This window comes from Aspergillus homomorphus, assembly GCF_003184865.1.
Source record: "Aspergillus homomorphus CBS 101889 unplaced genomic scaffold BO97scaffold_3, whole genome shotgun sequence".
Taxonomy (NCBI): Eukaryota; Fungi; Ascomycota; class Eurotiomycetes; order Eurotiales; family Aspergillaceae; genus Aspergillus; species Aspergillus homomorphus.
The window spans coordinates 1,477,115-1,493,707 of NW_020291889.1; the positions used below are offsets into that span (position 1 = coordinate 1,477,115).

Consider the following 16,593-nt stretch of genomic DNA (forward strand, 5'->3'; position numbering starts at 1 on the left):
CACTCCTCCGAGTAGAGAAAATAAAAATGAAAAGTGTTAGAGATGAGTCGAATATGGAATCATATCACTTCAGCACAGATGATAAGTATAAGGTTAGAGGCGTCTGCATTCCCGAGATGATAAAAGTGCAATTGATACAGGCACATCGAATGCCGCAGAATGCACATCTCCAGACGGCATATACATTAGCAATCAGCACAGTCGACAGCAGTCTCTGCACAGAGATACCACCCTTATTTCCAAGTGGCAGTCACCGTAGCCGCAGTTGCGCAGCCCGTAGGAACGGTGTACGACCGGTTAGGATCGCTCTCCCACACTATAGTACCATCGGATTTCTTCTTGAGGAATTTGTACTCAAACGTCGTGCCAGCCGGCAGGTTCACTGTGGCCGTCCACAATGGGTTAGAGGAGGTGTACGAGGAAGCAGAGAGAGCGATGGCTGAGGAGCTCGACCATGAGCTCAACTGGCTAATGGAGCCCGTGAGGTAAACATTCTCTCCATAAGACGTCGTGACCAGCTCATTGAAGGCGACGGCGACAGTGGAGGCAGCGGTACACGTGGCGGAGGAGGTTGCAGAGGAGACCGTTGTGGATGTCTTGACACTTGTGGTGGAAGTGGAGGTGGAAGTGGATGTCGAGCTAGAACCGGAGCCTGACCCTCCAGTAATTGCGATATCCGCGCATCCGAGGTAGACTTGTGCGGTCTGGTAGCTGTTCCACCTCCAACGCAGCAGGGTATGCTCGGACGAGTAGTTGGGGATCTAGTCGTTGTTAATCTCGGTGTTTAAGTTTGAATGATGGTAATACTCCACGAACCTTAATCTTCTTGGTCACAGTATACCCACCTGCGATAGTGGTCTTGCACGAATTGAGTGCCGCTCCATCGACACCCTCACAGCCGCGGTTCGAGTTAGCATTGAAGGCGTTGCATGTGAACCAATCGTTCCTGTAGCAGGCCTCGCCCGCCGGGCAGTCAGGGTTGTACCCGCAGGTCTGTCCTGTGACATCTGTGCATTTCAGCTCGCCCGCGAGGAAGCAGTCCTCGGCAGCTTGTTTCTCATCGTTCGTAGGAAGATAATTCGGATCCAAGAAGAGGTCGACGAGGGTTTGATTGGTGCAGATGCCGTAGGTGAACATGCCGCCATGGTCACCGTTGTGGTCAACACACCATTGGACATCGATAGTGTCTCCAGCAGCGTACGTTGCGACCACGGAATTACCCCAGTAAGCGCCTGGCTGATTATAGTCGACACTGACTCTGGCGTTGTAGCCACAGGGACCCGAGCGCCCGACCTGTGCCTCTTCAAGGTCTGGCCATGCGTCTACAGGCTCCAGAATTGTACACTCAGGGCATGTATCAATGCCACCCTGTATTTAGATTCATTAGAACAGAGTGATGTAGCAATCAGACGAAAAGCATACCTCAAATCCTAGTCTAGTTCTGCTCGACGGAATGGTGAGGTAGCCATGGCCAGCGACAGAGGTCAGCAGACCGGCAAGAGTGAAGATTGAAGAACTCTTCATGGTTATTATATCTTCCCAAGCTGCAGTGGCCTGGTGAAGCCTAAAAAGCTGAAGACTATGGATTATATAGGGATATTGCTCCCTCGCTTAGGTCTACCCGCATCCCGATTCGGCACGGGCCTTGGCCGTTAGTGAAGTCTTGGAAGTCTTGGTAAAGGGCGGATCAACAAATGATGTCTTCACGCAAGCCCCGATCCCGATATTTGACCGAGGCTAAGGATGCTGAAGAATGCATGCTCGGCGATGGCACCAGTCGTGTGCAGAGTTGATCTGGTCTAATGACTCCTAAGCGAGGTACCATACGTACATCCAGCCACAAGCAAAATTTATCTGCACGGCGTTGTCACCTACAGCTGACTACCATCACTAGTCAACTTTAGTTTCAGCCGCAAGCAACCCCTCACCCCCAAAGCTCCCCGCCTTCTGTCTTTCAACCCTACCCAACCCTGCGCTTCTTCCCTGCTTCAACTGCCCTAACTCTCGACTAGAACCGGATTCATGGCCCAACCCGACCACTTTAATTACCTCTGGAGCCAAGCCAAAGCGCGCTACAAGTCCGTCACTGGCCATGACCTCGACAGCCCCGCATTCCCGCGTCCCGCATCAGCCGATGAACTTCTCACTCTCCTGGACTCAAGAAACACAGCCTTTCAAACTTTCCGAGAAAAGCGATCGGCCCTGTTTGACAAGCTTAGTGCCTTGTGCCAGCCTATCGAAGTAGTCGCCAATGTCGTTTCCACCGGGGTTGCGGTGGTGTTCCCGCCTAGCTCCGCATGCTTTGCCGCCATAATGTTGCTGATCGATGCTGCCCGAGGTGTCTCGTCGCTCTATGACTCCATCATTGGTCTTTTTGAGACTTTGAAGGTTTGTGACAGATTCGTGAGTGAGAAAGAGTCGGCACCAGCGCTGACAAAGCAGGGCACAGGACTTCCTGTCGCGACTCAAAATTTACATTGCGAATCAAGTCACCCCCGAGCTACGCACCACGCTGGTCAGCATTCTCGTGATCTTGCTCGAGATCTTCGGGCGCTCGGCCAGTGTCATTCGTAGCGGTGTCCTAGGGCGCGCATTGACGTTCACCAAGAACGCCCTCCTCGGTCGTGATGAAAAGCTACAGAGTCTGCTCAGCCAGCTTGAGAAGCTGTGCCAGAGCGAGAACAGGTTAGTCGTGGCGGAGACATGGGCGGAGACGAAGCGAACAGCACACTTGATGGACCAACTCGGTGATGACGTGGGGAGTCTGGTCATTGGACAGGACGCCTTCCGCAACGAGTTTCAGCAGGAGATGCTCAAGATGAGGGATGCGGTGGGGTCAGCGAAGGGAGAGAGATTGATGAGTATCCGGAACATCCTCAAGCCTTCCGTCAATCCACTCGACATGTATCAGAGTATCGCGAAAAGGCGCGTTCCAGGGACGGCGGGCTGGATTCTTGAGGAACTGTCGTTCCGAAAATGGGTGCTGGATTGTCAGAATCAGTTGCTGTTTGTCAGTGGCAGCCCTGGGAGCGGGAAATCGGTCCTCTGTCAGCACATAATCTCTTATCTGGAGAATTTACAGGTCACGGCAGAAGATAAGGATGGGTCGATTGGATACTTCTTCTTCAGCAACAGCGACACTGAGACAAAATCGTTCCACCAGGCACTCCGGGATTGTGCTTACCAGATATATCAAGCCGATGCCTCTTATAAGGTGTACCTCGACAATCACCTCAGCTCTCCAGACGAGATCAAAACCACCCGCAGCGCTTGGAGACTGTTATTCCATCAATACAATGGTATGAGTGAAACGGGATTCAACAAGCTGATGCTCGTTTTTGATGGTATTGATGAAGCCTTTCAGACTGATCGAGAGGAGTTCTTCGAGCTAATCTCAGATCTACCGTCCGCAACCGGTCAGTACATGGATCCCTCCCTAGAGAACATCGAGTAATCAATATCAGGTCCTCAACTCAAAATCCTCATGGTCGGAAGACCGGAAATTCATGGCGATCTCACACAAGCCGTCGGCCCCGTACCGTGCATCCAAGTCGACGCCGCGAAAAACTCGGCTGACATCCGAACATTCATTGAAAAGAGCATGCAAACATCCCAGATCTTTAATCGTATCCCCAACGAGCTGGCCTCGTCGATCCAAGGAAAGCTCATCGAAAAGTCTCAAGGCATGTTCCTGTGGGCAGATCTAATGCTACGTGAGCTAAGCCGCAAGACAAGAGCGAGTAGTATGTTGAACAGTCTCAAAAGCGCACCAAAGGGTCTGGATGAAGTGTTGGAGCATGTTCTCCGCGGCTTTAGCTCAAAGCTGGACCCAGAAGAGGCGGAGAATTTGAACACTCTGCTCGCTTGGTTTGCTTGCTCTGACGTCCCGCTGACTTTACGCCAACTGGATTTCATTCTGCAGTACGACTCTGCGGGCGGAGATGGCGTTTTTGGTTTGGAGACTATGCTCCGTGTACAATATGCTTCATTCTTCCTGCTTCTCCGAGAGGATGGTCTGACAACGGCGGACCTTCAAGGCAACAAGGCAGCGGCGTACGTCCTAGAGGGTCAAACAGACAATGATACCACCGAGTTTCAGTCGAACAAAGAGATGACCCGTGTTGTCTTTCGGCATGCATCCATCGGTGAGTATTTTCGCAACCGCGAATATGGGAAAGTGTCTGACGGCCCTGGCTGTGTGCCAATTGGTGTGAACATTGTCGAAGCTCAGACTCACATCCTGACCTGCTGCCTGAGGCTTTTCGCAGAGCAATTTGGGGAGGATCGAGAAGGAAGGGTGTCTTTGATCTTTCATACTCAAGCTCATTGGCTCAGCTATATGAGGCAGCTGGTCAGCAATAACCGAATCGATCCACAGGGCAAAGCAAAAATGGGAGTCTTGCTCTGTAGGCTGCTCTCGCATCCCGACACCACCCACTGTTTGTACCCGACCGATTGGGAACTCTTCGCATCAGGAGATTTCCGAGTCATCGAAAGCTTCTTTGCTGATCCTGCGATTTCAATCTTCGATGATGATAACGAGGCCACCAAGTGGCTAGCATCGTGTCGCGAGAAGCCGGGTGGTCTTTTCTTGGACTTGGCCAAATACGCGGCCCATTGTTGGCTCGGTGAAAGCATCTGGTCTGCCTCAGAGTGCTTCCGTGTTGTATGGGCAGTTAAAATCATCTCCGAAGATGGAAATGTAGAGGTAGTGCGTGAGACACCAAGCACGAAGACAGTACTGGAGGTCGCCCACTGGACCAGACTGGAAGAACATGCGTTATGGCATGAACGCGTCGGCGCTTGCCTGTCGGACTTTGGTCACCTCAACGAGGCAAAGTATCATATAGACACGGCACTGAGTCTGCAGCCAGAGTCAGTAGAGGCCAGTCTGGACATGGCTCGTATCTACCTCAAACAAAACAAGCGCAGCGAAGCAATTAAGATTTATCGCGAGATTGAACAACTTTACACGCAGTCGCTTATCGCACAACAAGAGCCAGATCACGAGGACTCGGATCTTGACATGATAGTGTCGCCACCCAGGCTTGCCAGAATGCGATTGATACTGTCGGAGCTGTATCTCGAGGAAAACGACTGTATGGAAGCCGCGCAATGGCTTGATTCTTCTGTACAGCTGGGGGCATACACCATAAAGATGCCTAGAATAGTAGGAAGGCTGTTTCGAAGACTGGGTAGAGCGCCATACAACGATCAAGCTGAGATCATGCGCCTACTCAGATCGCTGGACCGAAAGATCCAAGACCAGGAGAATACAATTTTGGATTATTGTCTCATTGCTCACAAATGGGCAGATGGCCGCTTTTTCGATGTTTGTGCGACAGCCGCTCGCGCCACGGAGGCATTGGAGTGGTTGGTAGACCGGTATTTGCAGGCCAAGGCATCTTCGATCCGCAATCTACGGTCCGAAGTTGCAATCTGCCTCGATATCTGTTTGGCCCGCTTATACAGCAGATTCATGGGCCAAACCGGAAAGGCGATAGCTATATGGAGACAGGTTATGACTCTTCCTCGGGTGGAAGTGGACGATCACTGGGAAATGACTCGCTCCAGAGAAATCACGGAATCCTCATATGCGTACCAACTGTACGTAGATACTTTAGAAAGCCCTCATAAGAGCAACCACTTCTTGAGCGAAGTCGGCACACTCTCAAAATGGTTGTTCGAGGTACCACTGAATCGTGAGACATTCGTGGCGAACCAAGCTGGTCTGTACCTTGGACTATGGCACATGAAGAATGGAGATATCGAGCAAGCGAAGCGATACTTCAAGCCTTATATCGTAATCTCACTGGCTCGCATCACAAGCATGGAGCCTGAGTGGCGAGCCGACGCATTTTATAAGCTTGCCACTCTCCTCGCCACCGCAGGAGATGACGCCAATGCGGTCGTTGTATTTCATGCAAGCCGCGACGCGCCAGATAGCAGCTGGGATTCTTTGACACCCTTGAGTACCCCACCTGGCCCTTGGACATGGTACTGCGATATCTGCAAGCAAGAGTATGACAGCTCCGCCCCCTGCAACAAATGTCGGGTATGTACAGCGGATCTTTGCGGTGGATGCTTCACGTCTGTGCAGCAGGCTACAACGAGTAATCGAGGCTGTGCCTCAAACCATGACTGGCTGGTGATCCCTTCTCCGACAGATGTGCATGAAGAAGGGTATGTCATAAAAGATGGTGCACAGAGGTCGGTTGATGATTTCTTGAGGGAGTTGCGTGAGGCCTGGGATTGATACCTCCCACCCTAGTTGCTGAGAAAGCGGCCGATATCATTTCTGAGTGTAAGTCGGATTTGAATCTTTTTGTCCGTTCGATTCTCTTGTAAAAACTGCACAAATTATAGCCCCATGCTGTTGCTTGGGACTTTCGAGCCAGCACTTTGAGTATTCGGATATTGGAGATTCTTCCTGCCTTGATATTTATGCATAGCAGCTGGATACTCTCGTTCACTATGTAGTATTCATATTTTCTGGGATCCCGCCTGGGAATCCTATCTTTACAATGAAACTGTCAACATGAGTAACTATCAAGAAACCACACTCACATCACCCTCCAGAAGCCTACAGTTTTCCGGCACCGTCACAACAGCTCCCTCTCCCCTCGCAACATCCGTACGATTGTACGTCAGGTTCAAGGCCATAATCTGTCCAATCGTCAACCCCACTCTGTCTACAATATCTTTGTACGTGCCGTATGTGAAAGTAGTTGGCGCGTGAAACTACATACACTCGGGCTACACTGAGGCAGTTTCAAGAAGTTGTCCACTTCGACCAAGGCATCGGGATCCGTCACGCCTCCCTGCGCGGTCGCGGAGAGGGCGGCGACGATGATGTTCAGTTTCAAGGCGATGTAGCGATTCGTATCGCCTTTGACCGTGTAGTATGTGTGAGGTCTATCTAGCGCGCAGTCGAGATACGTGGCGTTTGGTTGGGAGGTGATGAGGCAGGATGTATCATCCTGGTTGCAGGCTTCAAGGGGGGGGAGATGAGGAGGTCTTCGCCGGTGAGGAGCGGGAGGTATGCGTTCGGCCATGCGGTTTAGGCGAGCTATATCACAGATACCGCGATTGGTGACGTTAGAAATTGCTTCGATGGTGTCATTTGCTTTGACGGTATAGAGGTCCATCGTTGCGTTTAGGCTTGTTAAATCGCAGAGACCCGACTTGAGGTTAGAGGCGAGGCTGCACTGCAGCCAAGAACCGCCAGAGTAGGAATGACCAGAAGGCGCATTGAAATGAGCTTTTACTTTCAGTGACTGCAAACGAGTGACAGGATGAACCTAGTCGGAGGAGAACATTATCGGACGCAGTCTAGCACAATCCTTTGGGAGGCAGTTTGCTCTCTTATAGCCTGTTCAAACTCCTCATTTTTCTGAGCCTCTTCGATGACTTGTATCAATTTCTCCCCTTCCGATGGTACCTCTGTTGATCATAACTCAATCTACATTGTATGACACGCGTTCAATAAACTTGAAGAGAAACTGTTCTAGGGCAAGGAAGGAGACGATCTTCCTGTCCAAGGCAAGACTCGAGCATTACTATTAAGTCACACGTATATAAGACAATGGCATCAGGAAACTGAGCTACCAAATTCAGAATATGCCTGATCTGATTGGTGTTTGAATCTTCGAATTTATCTTTCTTCCCTCAGATGTGCTGGTGGAGCCGGGTAGGGGTGGAGCACAATTGCTGCATTTGGGGGTGGTTTGCGAGCGAACCCTAGTCCCCAGCAGAGCTTGACATCTCCGCGGTGAGTCGTCCGAATATTGGTGATAACTGAGCAAAGTCATGCATTTAATCATGAGTCCTGGTTTACCTTGAGGCTTTATGGCAAGAATAAAACTTGATTAGCATCTTGATGGATGTATTCACACTAGGTACCACAGGGCCCTTATCGCAATTTGATCAATTCAACCACAAATCCCTATCACAGCAATTTACTTGCGACCAACCCCCCTGCCAGATGCTATAGCTTATCTAGCCTGGTCATGCTCCTACGCTAATGATGCATGACCGGAAAATTTCTGTCACTTATCAGAGTCTTGATTGCATGTGCTCATGCTGGCTGAGGCTGTCTTAAATACTTGACAACAGCCTTCTTCCCAGGTTGAATCGTGCTCCGCACTCAGGTTGCTTAACATAAAATTGGAGCAGTGTTTGACCGAGGCTGCGATGCGCCAATTCATATCATTCCCCCTCGCTTCAGGAGTTCTCTTTAGCATCATCGGCTTTGCGCTGGGAGCTGTCACACTATCTGACTATCTCAACCAACGCAATTATCTTTTGCATATCGTTCCCAAGGCCGAGGTACACTATCTTGTCTATGTTGCGGCTGTCAGCTACAATACCTGCGCGAGCTGTTTCTCTTTCCTTGTCCTCGGCCTCATTCTCGTTATTCACATTACCCGACGAGACGTTGATCGTCGGATCCCGATTGCCGCCGTATTTCTGACAGGTGTGCTGGGCTTGGCCAATGCGCTGACTATGACGATTATTACCGCAACGAAGACGGTGTCCTTTGGCGATAGTGTTGGCCCGCATGTCACTACGTACCTAGACGAGGCTGCCGACAGTGATGGTGTCCCCTTGCTATATCGTAATGATTCTGCGGCAATCGCAACCGTGGTGTTTGCGTGGCTAGGATGGCTGTCTTCTATTGCTGAGTAAGCTCTGTCGCGATTTCAAGGGAGTGATTCGTACTAACTCGATAATCTAGATGTGTATTGTTGCATCTGAGCCTGAAGACCACGACGGAGAGGCAACAGTCCATGGATTTTGAGGGCGACAAGACGACATGGTCTCAGCACAGCATTAAACATGACGAGGCTTAGAATTGGAAACTTCTATTCAAAAAAAACAATTCCAGTATATTTCCCTGCCTATCGGGAACCAAAGACAAACCTTCCCAGTTGTACTTCTTATTCTTGTTCTCGCCCCTTTTACTCATTTTCTATATCGCTGCAGCCACAATAGCTTCCTGAAAGCTTATGGGTAGAACAAAGAATTAATTGACATCAACCTCATTCATTTCCACAGAATCGTGGTTCCTATCTATACAGATCTATCGGAACACTCGATGCACTGGCAGACGTACCCTAAAGCGATGAACAAAAATGGAAGCTTTAAAGTTAAAATCCCACTGCAGCCGGGTTCTTTATCTTGGCTACTACGTCTTGGCGCCCCTTGAAACGGGCTAATTTAATCTGGAACCCGTCAATGAAGTTGAATTCATACACTTCCGCCGCACCCGGCTGGGTGTAAATTTCGCGACACGCGAAATTACACTTTGTGGGTCATGATGAGCTGACTGTGCAGATTTACTGCGATCGCACTAAATCGCTATTCACGGAGCAGTCAATTCTGAAGCAGTTAGAGCTCTTAGCGGCTTTCCGGGCCCGAGGTTCTATGTCTATTATTCTCGACCCAAGTTCCAAACCCTTCGCCAGCTGTGACATCGTCCTTCTGTTCTTTGAACATTGGAAGAGAGCGTCTCATGCTGTCTTATATATAGCGTGGCAAAACCATGAAGAACCTCGTCATGCGCTCTACGTCTTGAGTCGGTTCTGTCAACGCTCGGATGGACCCCGGAAAAAATTTTGCTTATTGTCATCTACAGCGCGGTAGCGGCCCTTCACCTTAGCCAGGGTAGTGGATAATCACGCTGCAGGCTGGCTTATCAGATACAAGATTTTGGTCTGCAAGGGTTTCCAGACATCTTTCAGCGTGCTCTCTTGGGCGTAGCTAACGTATTCCTTCCGTTGCTTAAGTAACCTCATCCACTGCTTCATTCGGCCTGATCGCATCCGGTGATTGAGTTTGAGAGGATGATTGGACAAGAAATCGCATACGCCAGGGCTGGACCCTTAAGTTTGAGATGGACGCGGCCGCCCTGATGGATAGCCGTCTACCTCTGGTCATCCGTTGTATACGTGACTATTTTGACGTGCAACGGTGGCAGGTATTTAGGGTCTGAGGTGGGAGCTCGGAGGATCTGGGCTGTGGGCGGTTCACTCGTATTCTGTTGCCGATATCGAAGTTTTCTCAAGGTCAAGGAATTAAGAGCTTCATCACGCCCCCAAGCCCCTGGGCTTCTTTTTTTTCAAGAGTAATACAAGATACCAAGCAGCCCCATCAATTGGTCCCTTGTTGATCCCAGACAACTTTGTCGGGTTGGAAAATGGATGGCAGCTACTGATCCTCAATGATGCATGGTTGACACTACCTCCCTGGTTAGCAGGTGGACAAGGATTTGCAGACATATTACAAAGTTAAACTAGAGGGATAGTTTTGAGTCAGCTCCAGGCCAAGAATGAGTAATTGATAATCTCTTTGTACTGTACTATTAATCCTTCGGGGTGCTTCGGATCTCATTTTTGGGATCTGCGGCTATTTGTTTAGCTTCGGGACCACCGCTAAAATTAGCCTGATTCGAGACGCCCAGCTCTAATTAGATAATAGATCTGCGAGCCACTTCATAAGAAAACCAAACAAGAGTCGATAGATAGATATCCCAAGTCTTAAGCATAAGTGTCAGTTTATCAAGAAACACTCCGGCGGTCTTCAGTATGTCTGTACTTTCGGTGGTTGTGGTCGGCGGTTTCCAGCCCGGTGAAACATCGGAGAGAGCCCTAACGGTCTACGGTTCGATGAAGTCAATTTGAGTTTCTTGGGTTCGGTTTCCCTTCCATGAAGCACAAACTTCCCCACATTGATCGGAAAGCTAGCCCGCTTCGAAACTTCGATCAAGGGACTGTAGGCAACAGCCAGGGTCCGGAGTCTCCGGACCCTTCCGCATTGGTCCCTCCTCGTCCGTGCTTCTGAAACAGTTGTTTCACCGCAACCCAATTTTGCGACATGTCTGCCCTGCCATGCCCAGTGGATGTGATCTCGTGTCAATGGTATAGATCACAAATGAATCGTTTCATGATGCCGAGGCAGTAGGCTGTTGTGGACTAGGGATTATATATCGGCATCAGACTCCCTCGATCTCATACCAAGGGAAGACAAGGTAGCAGGGTCGCTCAATCCATTCATTCAATCATTCATTAACCCACCGACACATTCATTTCTTCCTTTTTACTTTCCCCAACCGCGTTCCTTCGTTCTTGCAGAAGCTCATACGTCACGAATACCCCGGAAAGAAAAATGGCTCCTCTCAAGTCACTGCTCCTCGGTGCCCTTGCTACGCTGGCCGTAGCAAACCCAGTTCCTGCCCCTGCTCCGGAAGCTGGTCAGCTCCAAGCTCGTCAGTTCATGGACTCTAATGACCTCCAGCTTGGCTCCTGTAAGGACGTCACATTGGTCTTTGCCCGTGGTTCCACGGAAATGGGCAACATGGTGAGCTGTCCTCATACCGCTGTTACCTCCCCTCGGATTGTGCTCCCAGCTTCTCTCCATGAACCTTAAACTGACCCATAGAATAGGGCTCAGTCATTGGTCCTCCCCTCTGCAGTGCCCTGAAGGCCAAACTCGGCGCCGACAAAGTCGCCTGTCAGGGCGTCGGCGGCCAGTACACCGCCGGATTGGTCCAGAATGCCCTGCCCCAAAACACAGACCCGGGCTCCATCTCCGCTGCGAAGAGCGTGTTCGAGCAGGCAGCTTCCAAGTGTCCGAACACGAAGATTGTGGCTGGTGGATACAGGTACGCCTCTTTTCTATTGACGAGCTCTAAAGCTAATCTTTGTGGGGAAACAGTCAAGGCAGTGCCGTCATCGACAACGCGGTGCAGAAGGTCAGCTCCTCTATCCGCGATCAGATCAAGGGAGTGGTGCTGTTCGGGTTCACGCGCAACGTCCAGGATCACGGGCAGATCCCCAACTACCCCAAGGATAACGTTAAGGTGTACTGTGCGATGGGAGATCTGGTCTGCGATGCCACGCTGATTGTGACAGCCATGCATCTGACTTATGGATTGAATGCGGGAGACGCTGCCAACTTCTTGGCGCAGAAGGTGAATGCTTAGCTACTGATTGGTATCTCATCTCATTGATGGTGAGCTTGCTGCGCGGTAGTCAAGATATGATTGATGGACCGTATTAACGTGTTATTGTCGGTGTCTTGTGAAGATGGCAGGATGATGGATGTTTATCTCTTATTTTATTTATGGGATTCATTTAGTCGACATTTACTCTCTTTCTCTTCGTGTACGAGCATGAGATGTTATCTTTTCCATGGAGCGACGAATCAAGCACTTTTCAGTAGAGTCACTACTACCAATTGCGAAGCTACTTATTTCTACCTGGATAATGTCGCCAACTCTATGAATTCAATTAAAAGGCACCCCGTGCCAAAGACGCCAACACTCAAAATGTTGAGCATTCTTCTCATTACTTGGTACAGCTTCTCATTCTGTGTATATGCTTGCCACTGTATCTTTAACTGCTCCTCTTCCTGTCCCTGACGGATGAACCAATCCAGTCACTCCCATACGACGTCTTGTTTGCAGCGACTGCATTATCAAGTTGCTTCACATGGACCCTTCAGGTCAATACTATACAAAATATTCAAAATACAGAATATACACATTCAACAAGGCAAGTATGGCGGTGATTCACCCCGCGGTCCTTTCAGTCCCCCCTGCCTCTCCGTTTGAAAAGCTCTAGAATACAATGCAAGCATCCGACTTTTCGCCCCTTATTGCAACATACTTCTGTCGATGGCGTGGTTGTTTCAACACAAGCTACGCACAAAGCACAGCTGGATAGTTCCCACCCACAGTGAGGCTTTCAATGTAATTCGTAACGTCGTGTCTTCGAACTGGAAGGGACCATAGTGGATTGGAGTCAGTAGAGCAAGCAGTCAAAGCCAGAAACCTGCGCGATAAACAAACCAGAAAGACAGGTGAAAAGGAATTGGATTTCCATGGAACATGGCATTCCATTGTGCGCTTTTCTCATTTGTGTTTCTCTGTTCACACTTTTTAAAGCGATCAAACCGGCTTTGTTGAAACAATGACTTGTTCTAGTGATAAAGCATTGTGTATCTCACAGTCATTGTTCAGCCACGGGATGCTGGATCTGGTACTTCCCACGGACGAACAATCGACTGAGCAATTTGGATCATAATGGACTTACGCGGTCGCGTCTTTCGCACGAGGGTCGTATTGACGACCTCGTCGTATTAAAGCGGGATCTCATTCTCTCGAATGCCACTTATCCTCAACCACTTGCATCCACTTGCATAGTATAGTATCATTCTCATCCAGCCGTCGTACCGATTGTCCCAGAACACTGACAATGTCTACCACCCGTCAGAAAAAGGCCTGTCTGCCTGCTATTGCGGAATCAACCTTACGGTTGTATGAAGAGGCCTTCAAGGACTATGTCCCGGGCTATCGGTTGGCGGCGCATCTTGTCGCGCAGCACTTGGGGTTGGATCTGGGACAATACGTGCCGAAGCTCACTCTCGCCTTTATGGCGTGTTTTGCGGGTCGACGGCTGTGGCAGATGCTGTGGAAGGGGCTGAGTCGGCTGTGTACAGCCACTATAAGCTTTTCGCAAAAAGACGAAGCTTACAACCATATCCTCTTCTGGATGGCTCGCCATAAGCCCGTGATTCCCGTCAACCGGTTTGTCGGCGACACCGAGTACCACAGTGCTGACGACGAGGACGGCGAAGAGGAGGACGAGACGACCCTCGTCCAACCGCCGGTGAGCGAGCACGACGACTGGCGGAAGACCATTGCCAGGCTACAAAGATCGTTTATTCGGCTCCAGCACGACGCTGGGAATCACTATTACTGGTACTGCGGCCGCTTGATCCGGACCACCAGTATTCCCGGTGAGGGAAACCAACAGGGATTACTCCGGTTGACGATCCTGGGCGGGGGGCAGGCCCTACTTAAGAAGTTTGCCTACGAGGCGCAAGCCATCTGGCGCGAGCATATCAAGAACTTCACCCTCATCTTCACCAACACGCACCGGTGGGGCTGTGATTACCGGGACCGGGCTACCCGGCGCAAGCCGCGCGCCCTGTCCACGGTAGTGATGGACGAAGTGCCGAAGACGGCCTTCCTGAAAGATGTTCAGGCGTATCTGCACCTCAAGACGCGCGCCTGGTACAACACGCGCGGCATTCCCTATCGGCGGGGCTATCTGCTGCACGGTCCGCCAGGCACAGGGAAGACCAGCCTGTGCTTCGCCGCCGCCGGCTACTTTAGCCTGCCGCTGTATACCCTCAACTTGGCCATGGAAGAGCTGACTGATAATGGTCTCACCCGTCTGTTCAACCAGCTGCCCCAGCGGTGCATTGTCCTCATCGAGGACGTAGACTGCGTCGGTATTAGCCAGGACCGGGCCATGGACTCTACGAAGAGCGCTAGCGATAGCATCACTCTCTCCGGTCTGCTCAACGTTCTAGACGGAGTCGCAGCCCGGGAAGGCCACATCCTGATGATGACGACCAACCATATCGAGAACCTAGACGAAGCCTTGACCCGGCATGGGCGCATTGATATGAAGATCGAGTACGGGTATGCCGGAACGTCCTCCATCAAAGATCTCTTCATGTGCATTTACTCCACGGTTGAGGGCGAGTCTAGCCCTTCCCCGGTGTCCACGGAAACTCTGGAAAACGCCGTCCGGGAGTTCGCGAGCTTGGTGCCCTCGGGCGAGCTTAGTGGAGCCGAGATTCAAGGTTATCTGCTGAAGCACAAGAATTGCTACCAATCCGCCATTGATGGGGTCACCGCATGGCTCAAGGAGACCGAAACGATCCGCGAGAAACGCAGGAAGAATACTGGCGCAAGTAGTGAATCTGTCGAGGCCAGTAAGGAGTCCCCCGCTGGAAATGCCTCCACCGACAGGGTTGAGTCTGCGTCGAAGTCCACGGATTGATAAACTTGTTGTATCAGCGCCATTTTAGTGGCCTGTGTAGATAGATATAATTATCTGTATATTTTTGTTGCATTTACCAGTTCTTTATCGATAAATTACCTTTTTAGTTAGGATAACTATGGAGAGACTGTTCATCCGGGACGAATAGATTGATCTATTCCAGATTTGCCTACTGCTCTAAAACGGTGACGTAGCAGAGGTGTTTAGGTCAAGAGTAAAACAGTAATTTACTGTGATTTCGAGCAAAAACATACAACAGAAGGGATTCGCTGGTGGTCACCCACCCAACTACTAACCTCCCGGCGTGTGGCTTAAGTACGGCTGAGCGGACGGGAAGCCCTGTTTTCCACACCCTGTGGTCGTATGTATCAGATCTAGCCTAGAACTACTCTATATTCCCAGCTTAATACGTGGTTGATTATCTGATAAGACCTTCCGGTCGCATTCGGTTGGAAACATGATAGCAAGTAGTCTAGTGCAGTCAAGATTTGCCAGTGAGTATTGGTTCTCGACAACCAGGACATAACTGTAGCAACTGCTAATGTAACGGAACATAAAGCCTTTTTGGCAGATATAGCACCCGGATCGCTCGAGTTGACACATGGAACTTGCACCTAGATCATTTGAAATACCATCGCTTATATATATTTGGTTCCTCACTACAACCCGACTTCACATCCCAGTCCAAAAAGATGATATTTCCACTGCCAGACCAGTGAGGACTGCATACAAGACTGGCAACGACCTTCCCACTGGCTTCATTAGTATAACCAGTAGTGTAACGATAAAACGTGAGACACTATGCTAATAGCGTACTAACCAACGAAGGATGGACTAACAAGAGTATGTCTTGAAGAAAAGCAGACAAGCACCCATTAACGCGACGTTAAAATGATATTTTTCTCCCAGCAGCCGTTTGATGATATAATGAGAGAGAGCCTTCGTCTGACCAAGCAATTCGCAGAATACAAAGAACCCCAAACTCAAGGATTCCTTGCATCAAGCACCACCTTCTCCACCAACACCAACATCACCTCTTGTCGCAAAATGACTACACTATGCGCGGTATCCACATCCACCAAGCACACCTCCACCCTCCCTCCTTCACATACTTGAGCATGATATCCTGATAGACCCGAGACACCGAATAGTCTTTGGTCATGGTATCGTACATAACCGGCAACCGCCGCCACGAGTCTCCGGAGCTGGGGGTCTCAAACACACTAAGCAGGCTGCGCACCTGATGCGATAATACAGTAGCGACCCGGGCCTCATCACAGTCGCCTAGGAACAGCTGAACAGAGTCCACGTGGAAGGTGGAGCCATTATCCTTGTTAGTTATCAACAAACTGCGGCCAGAAGCTTGTCATCTGGGCCTCGGTGATCACGTCCCATATAGAGCGGCCCAGTTGCTGGATATACACACTCATGTACAGCAGGTAAATAATACCCCCGGGGAAATTACTGACTACGCGCGAAGGCAGATCCAGTCCCTGGATTGCATGATTGCATCAGTACCGACGGCGCCGCCGTAGGAGTAGAAGATCATTAAAATGCGCTCGCCTTTGTTGACGAGAGTAGTCACAAGATCACGGACGACGGTTACATCGTCGTGGTAGGTTACTGGCGGGGGACTGCTGTTGGCGCAGCTTGGGAGGTACAGGCAGTGGACCATAAGCCCTGCAATTCTAACTTAGAGGTGAAGGTTACGTAGTTGGCTGGGATGTGCCAGGCGCCG

At 50.3% G+C, this 16,593-nt stretch overlaps 7 protein-coding genes across 7 annotated transcripts; 4 read left to right on the top strand and 3 right to left on the bottom strand.

Moving 5' to 3' along the window:
• Nucleotides 1-233: 233 nt before the first annotated feature.
• Nucleotides 234-1,530, bottom strand: BO97DRAFT_383305 (uncharacterized protein; the record flags this gene model as incomplete). Its single annotated transcript, XM_025693351.1, has 3 exons — nt 1,423-1,530; nt 817-1,368; nt 234-761 (listed from the first exon to the last, which is right to left on the bottom strand). The coding sequence occupies exons 1-3, from the start codon at nt 1,522-1,524 to the stop codon at nt 234-236; spliced, it is 1,182 nt and encodes a 393-aa protein (XP_025555781.1). The 5' UTR covers nt 1,525-1,530.
• A 492-nt stretch (nt 1,531-2,022) lies between these two features.
• On the top strand, nt 2,023-6,279 carry BO97DRAFT_383308 (uncharacterized protein; the record flags this gene model as incomplete). The annotated part of the gene is made up of 3 exons (XM_025693352.1): nt 2,023-2,403; nt 2,450-3,416; nt 3,465-6,279. The coding sequence occupies 3 exons, from the start codon at nt 2,023-2,025 to the stop codon at nt 6,254-6,256; spliced, it is 4,140 nt and encodes a 1,379-aa protein (XP_025555782.1). The 3' UTR covers nt 6,257-6,279.
• A 270-nt stretch (nt 6,280-6,549) lies between these two features.
• Nucleotides 6,550-7,148, bottom strand: BO97DRAFT_431474 (uncharacterized protein; the record flags this gene model as incomplete). Its single annotated transcript, XM_025697493.1, has 2 exons — nt 6,550-6,701; nt 6,743-7,148. The coding sequence occupies 2 exons, from the start codon at nt 7,146-7,148 to the stop codon at nt 6,550-6,552; spliced, it is 558 nt and encodes a 185-aa protein (XP_025555783.1).
• Nucleotides 7,149-8,193: 1,045 nt separating this feature from the next.
• Nucleotides 8,194-8,852, top strand: BO97DRAFT_410995 (uncharacterized protein; the record flags this gene model as incomplete). Its single annotated transcript, XM_025696161.1, has 2 exons — nt 8,194-8,684; nt 8,738-8,852. 2 exons carry the CDS (start codon nt 8,194-8,196, stop codon nt 8,850-8,852), a joined length of 606 nt encoding a protein of 201 aa, XP_025555784.1.
• A 2,169-nt stretch (nt 8,853-11,021) lies between these two features.
• BO97DRAFT_456352 (cutinase family protein) lies at nt 11,022-11,983 on the top strand (the record flags this gene model as incomplete). Its single annotated transcript, XM_025699161.1, has 3 exons — nt 11,022-11,358; nt 11,445-11,662; nt 11,716-11,983. The coding sequence occupies exons 1-3, from the start codon at nt 11,167-11,169 to the stop codon at nt 11,981-11,983; spliced, it is 678 nt and encodes a 225-aa protein (XP_025555785.1). The 5' UTR covers nt 11,022-11,166.
• A 1,357-nt stretch (nt 11,984-13,340) lies between these two features.
• BO97DRAFT_318595 (BCS1 and AAA domain-containing protein) lies at nt 13,341-14,753 on the top strand (the record flags this gene model as incomplete). The annotated part of the gene is made up of 1 exon (XM_025691273.1): nt 13,341-14,753. A coding segment is annotated over one exon (1,413 nt), but the record flags the coding sequence as incomplete, so codon positions are not given.
• A 1,085-nt stretch (nt 14,754-15,838) lies between these two features.
• BO97DRAFT_431477 (uncharacterized protein) lies at nt 15,839-16,530 on the bottom strand (the record flags this gene model as incomplete). Its single annotated transcript, XM_025697494.1, has 4 exons — nt 15,839-15,911; nt 15,944-16,185; nt 16,244-16,348; nt 16,378-16,530. 4 exons carry the CDS (start codon nt 16,528-16,530, stop codon nt 15,839-15,841), a joined length of 573 nt encoding a protein of 190 aa, XP_025555787.1.
• Nucleotides 16,531-16,593: the final 63 nt, after the last annotated feature.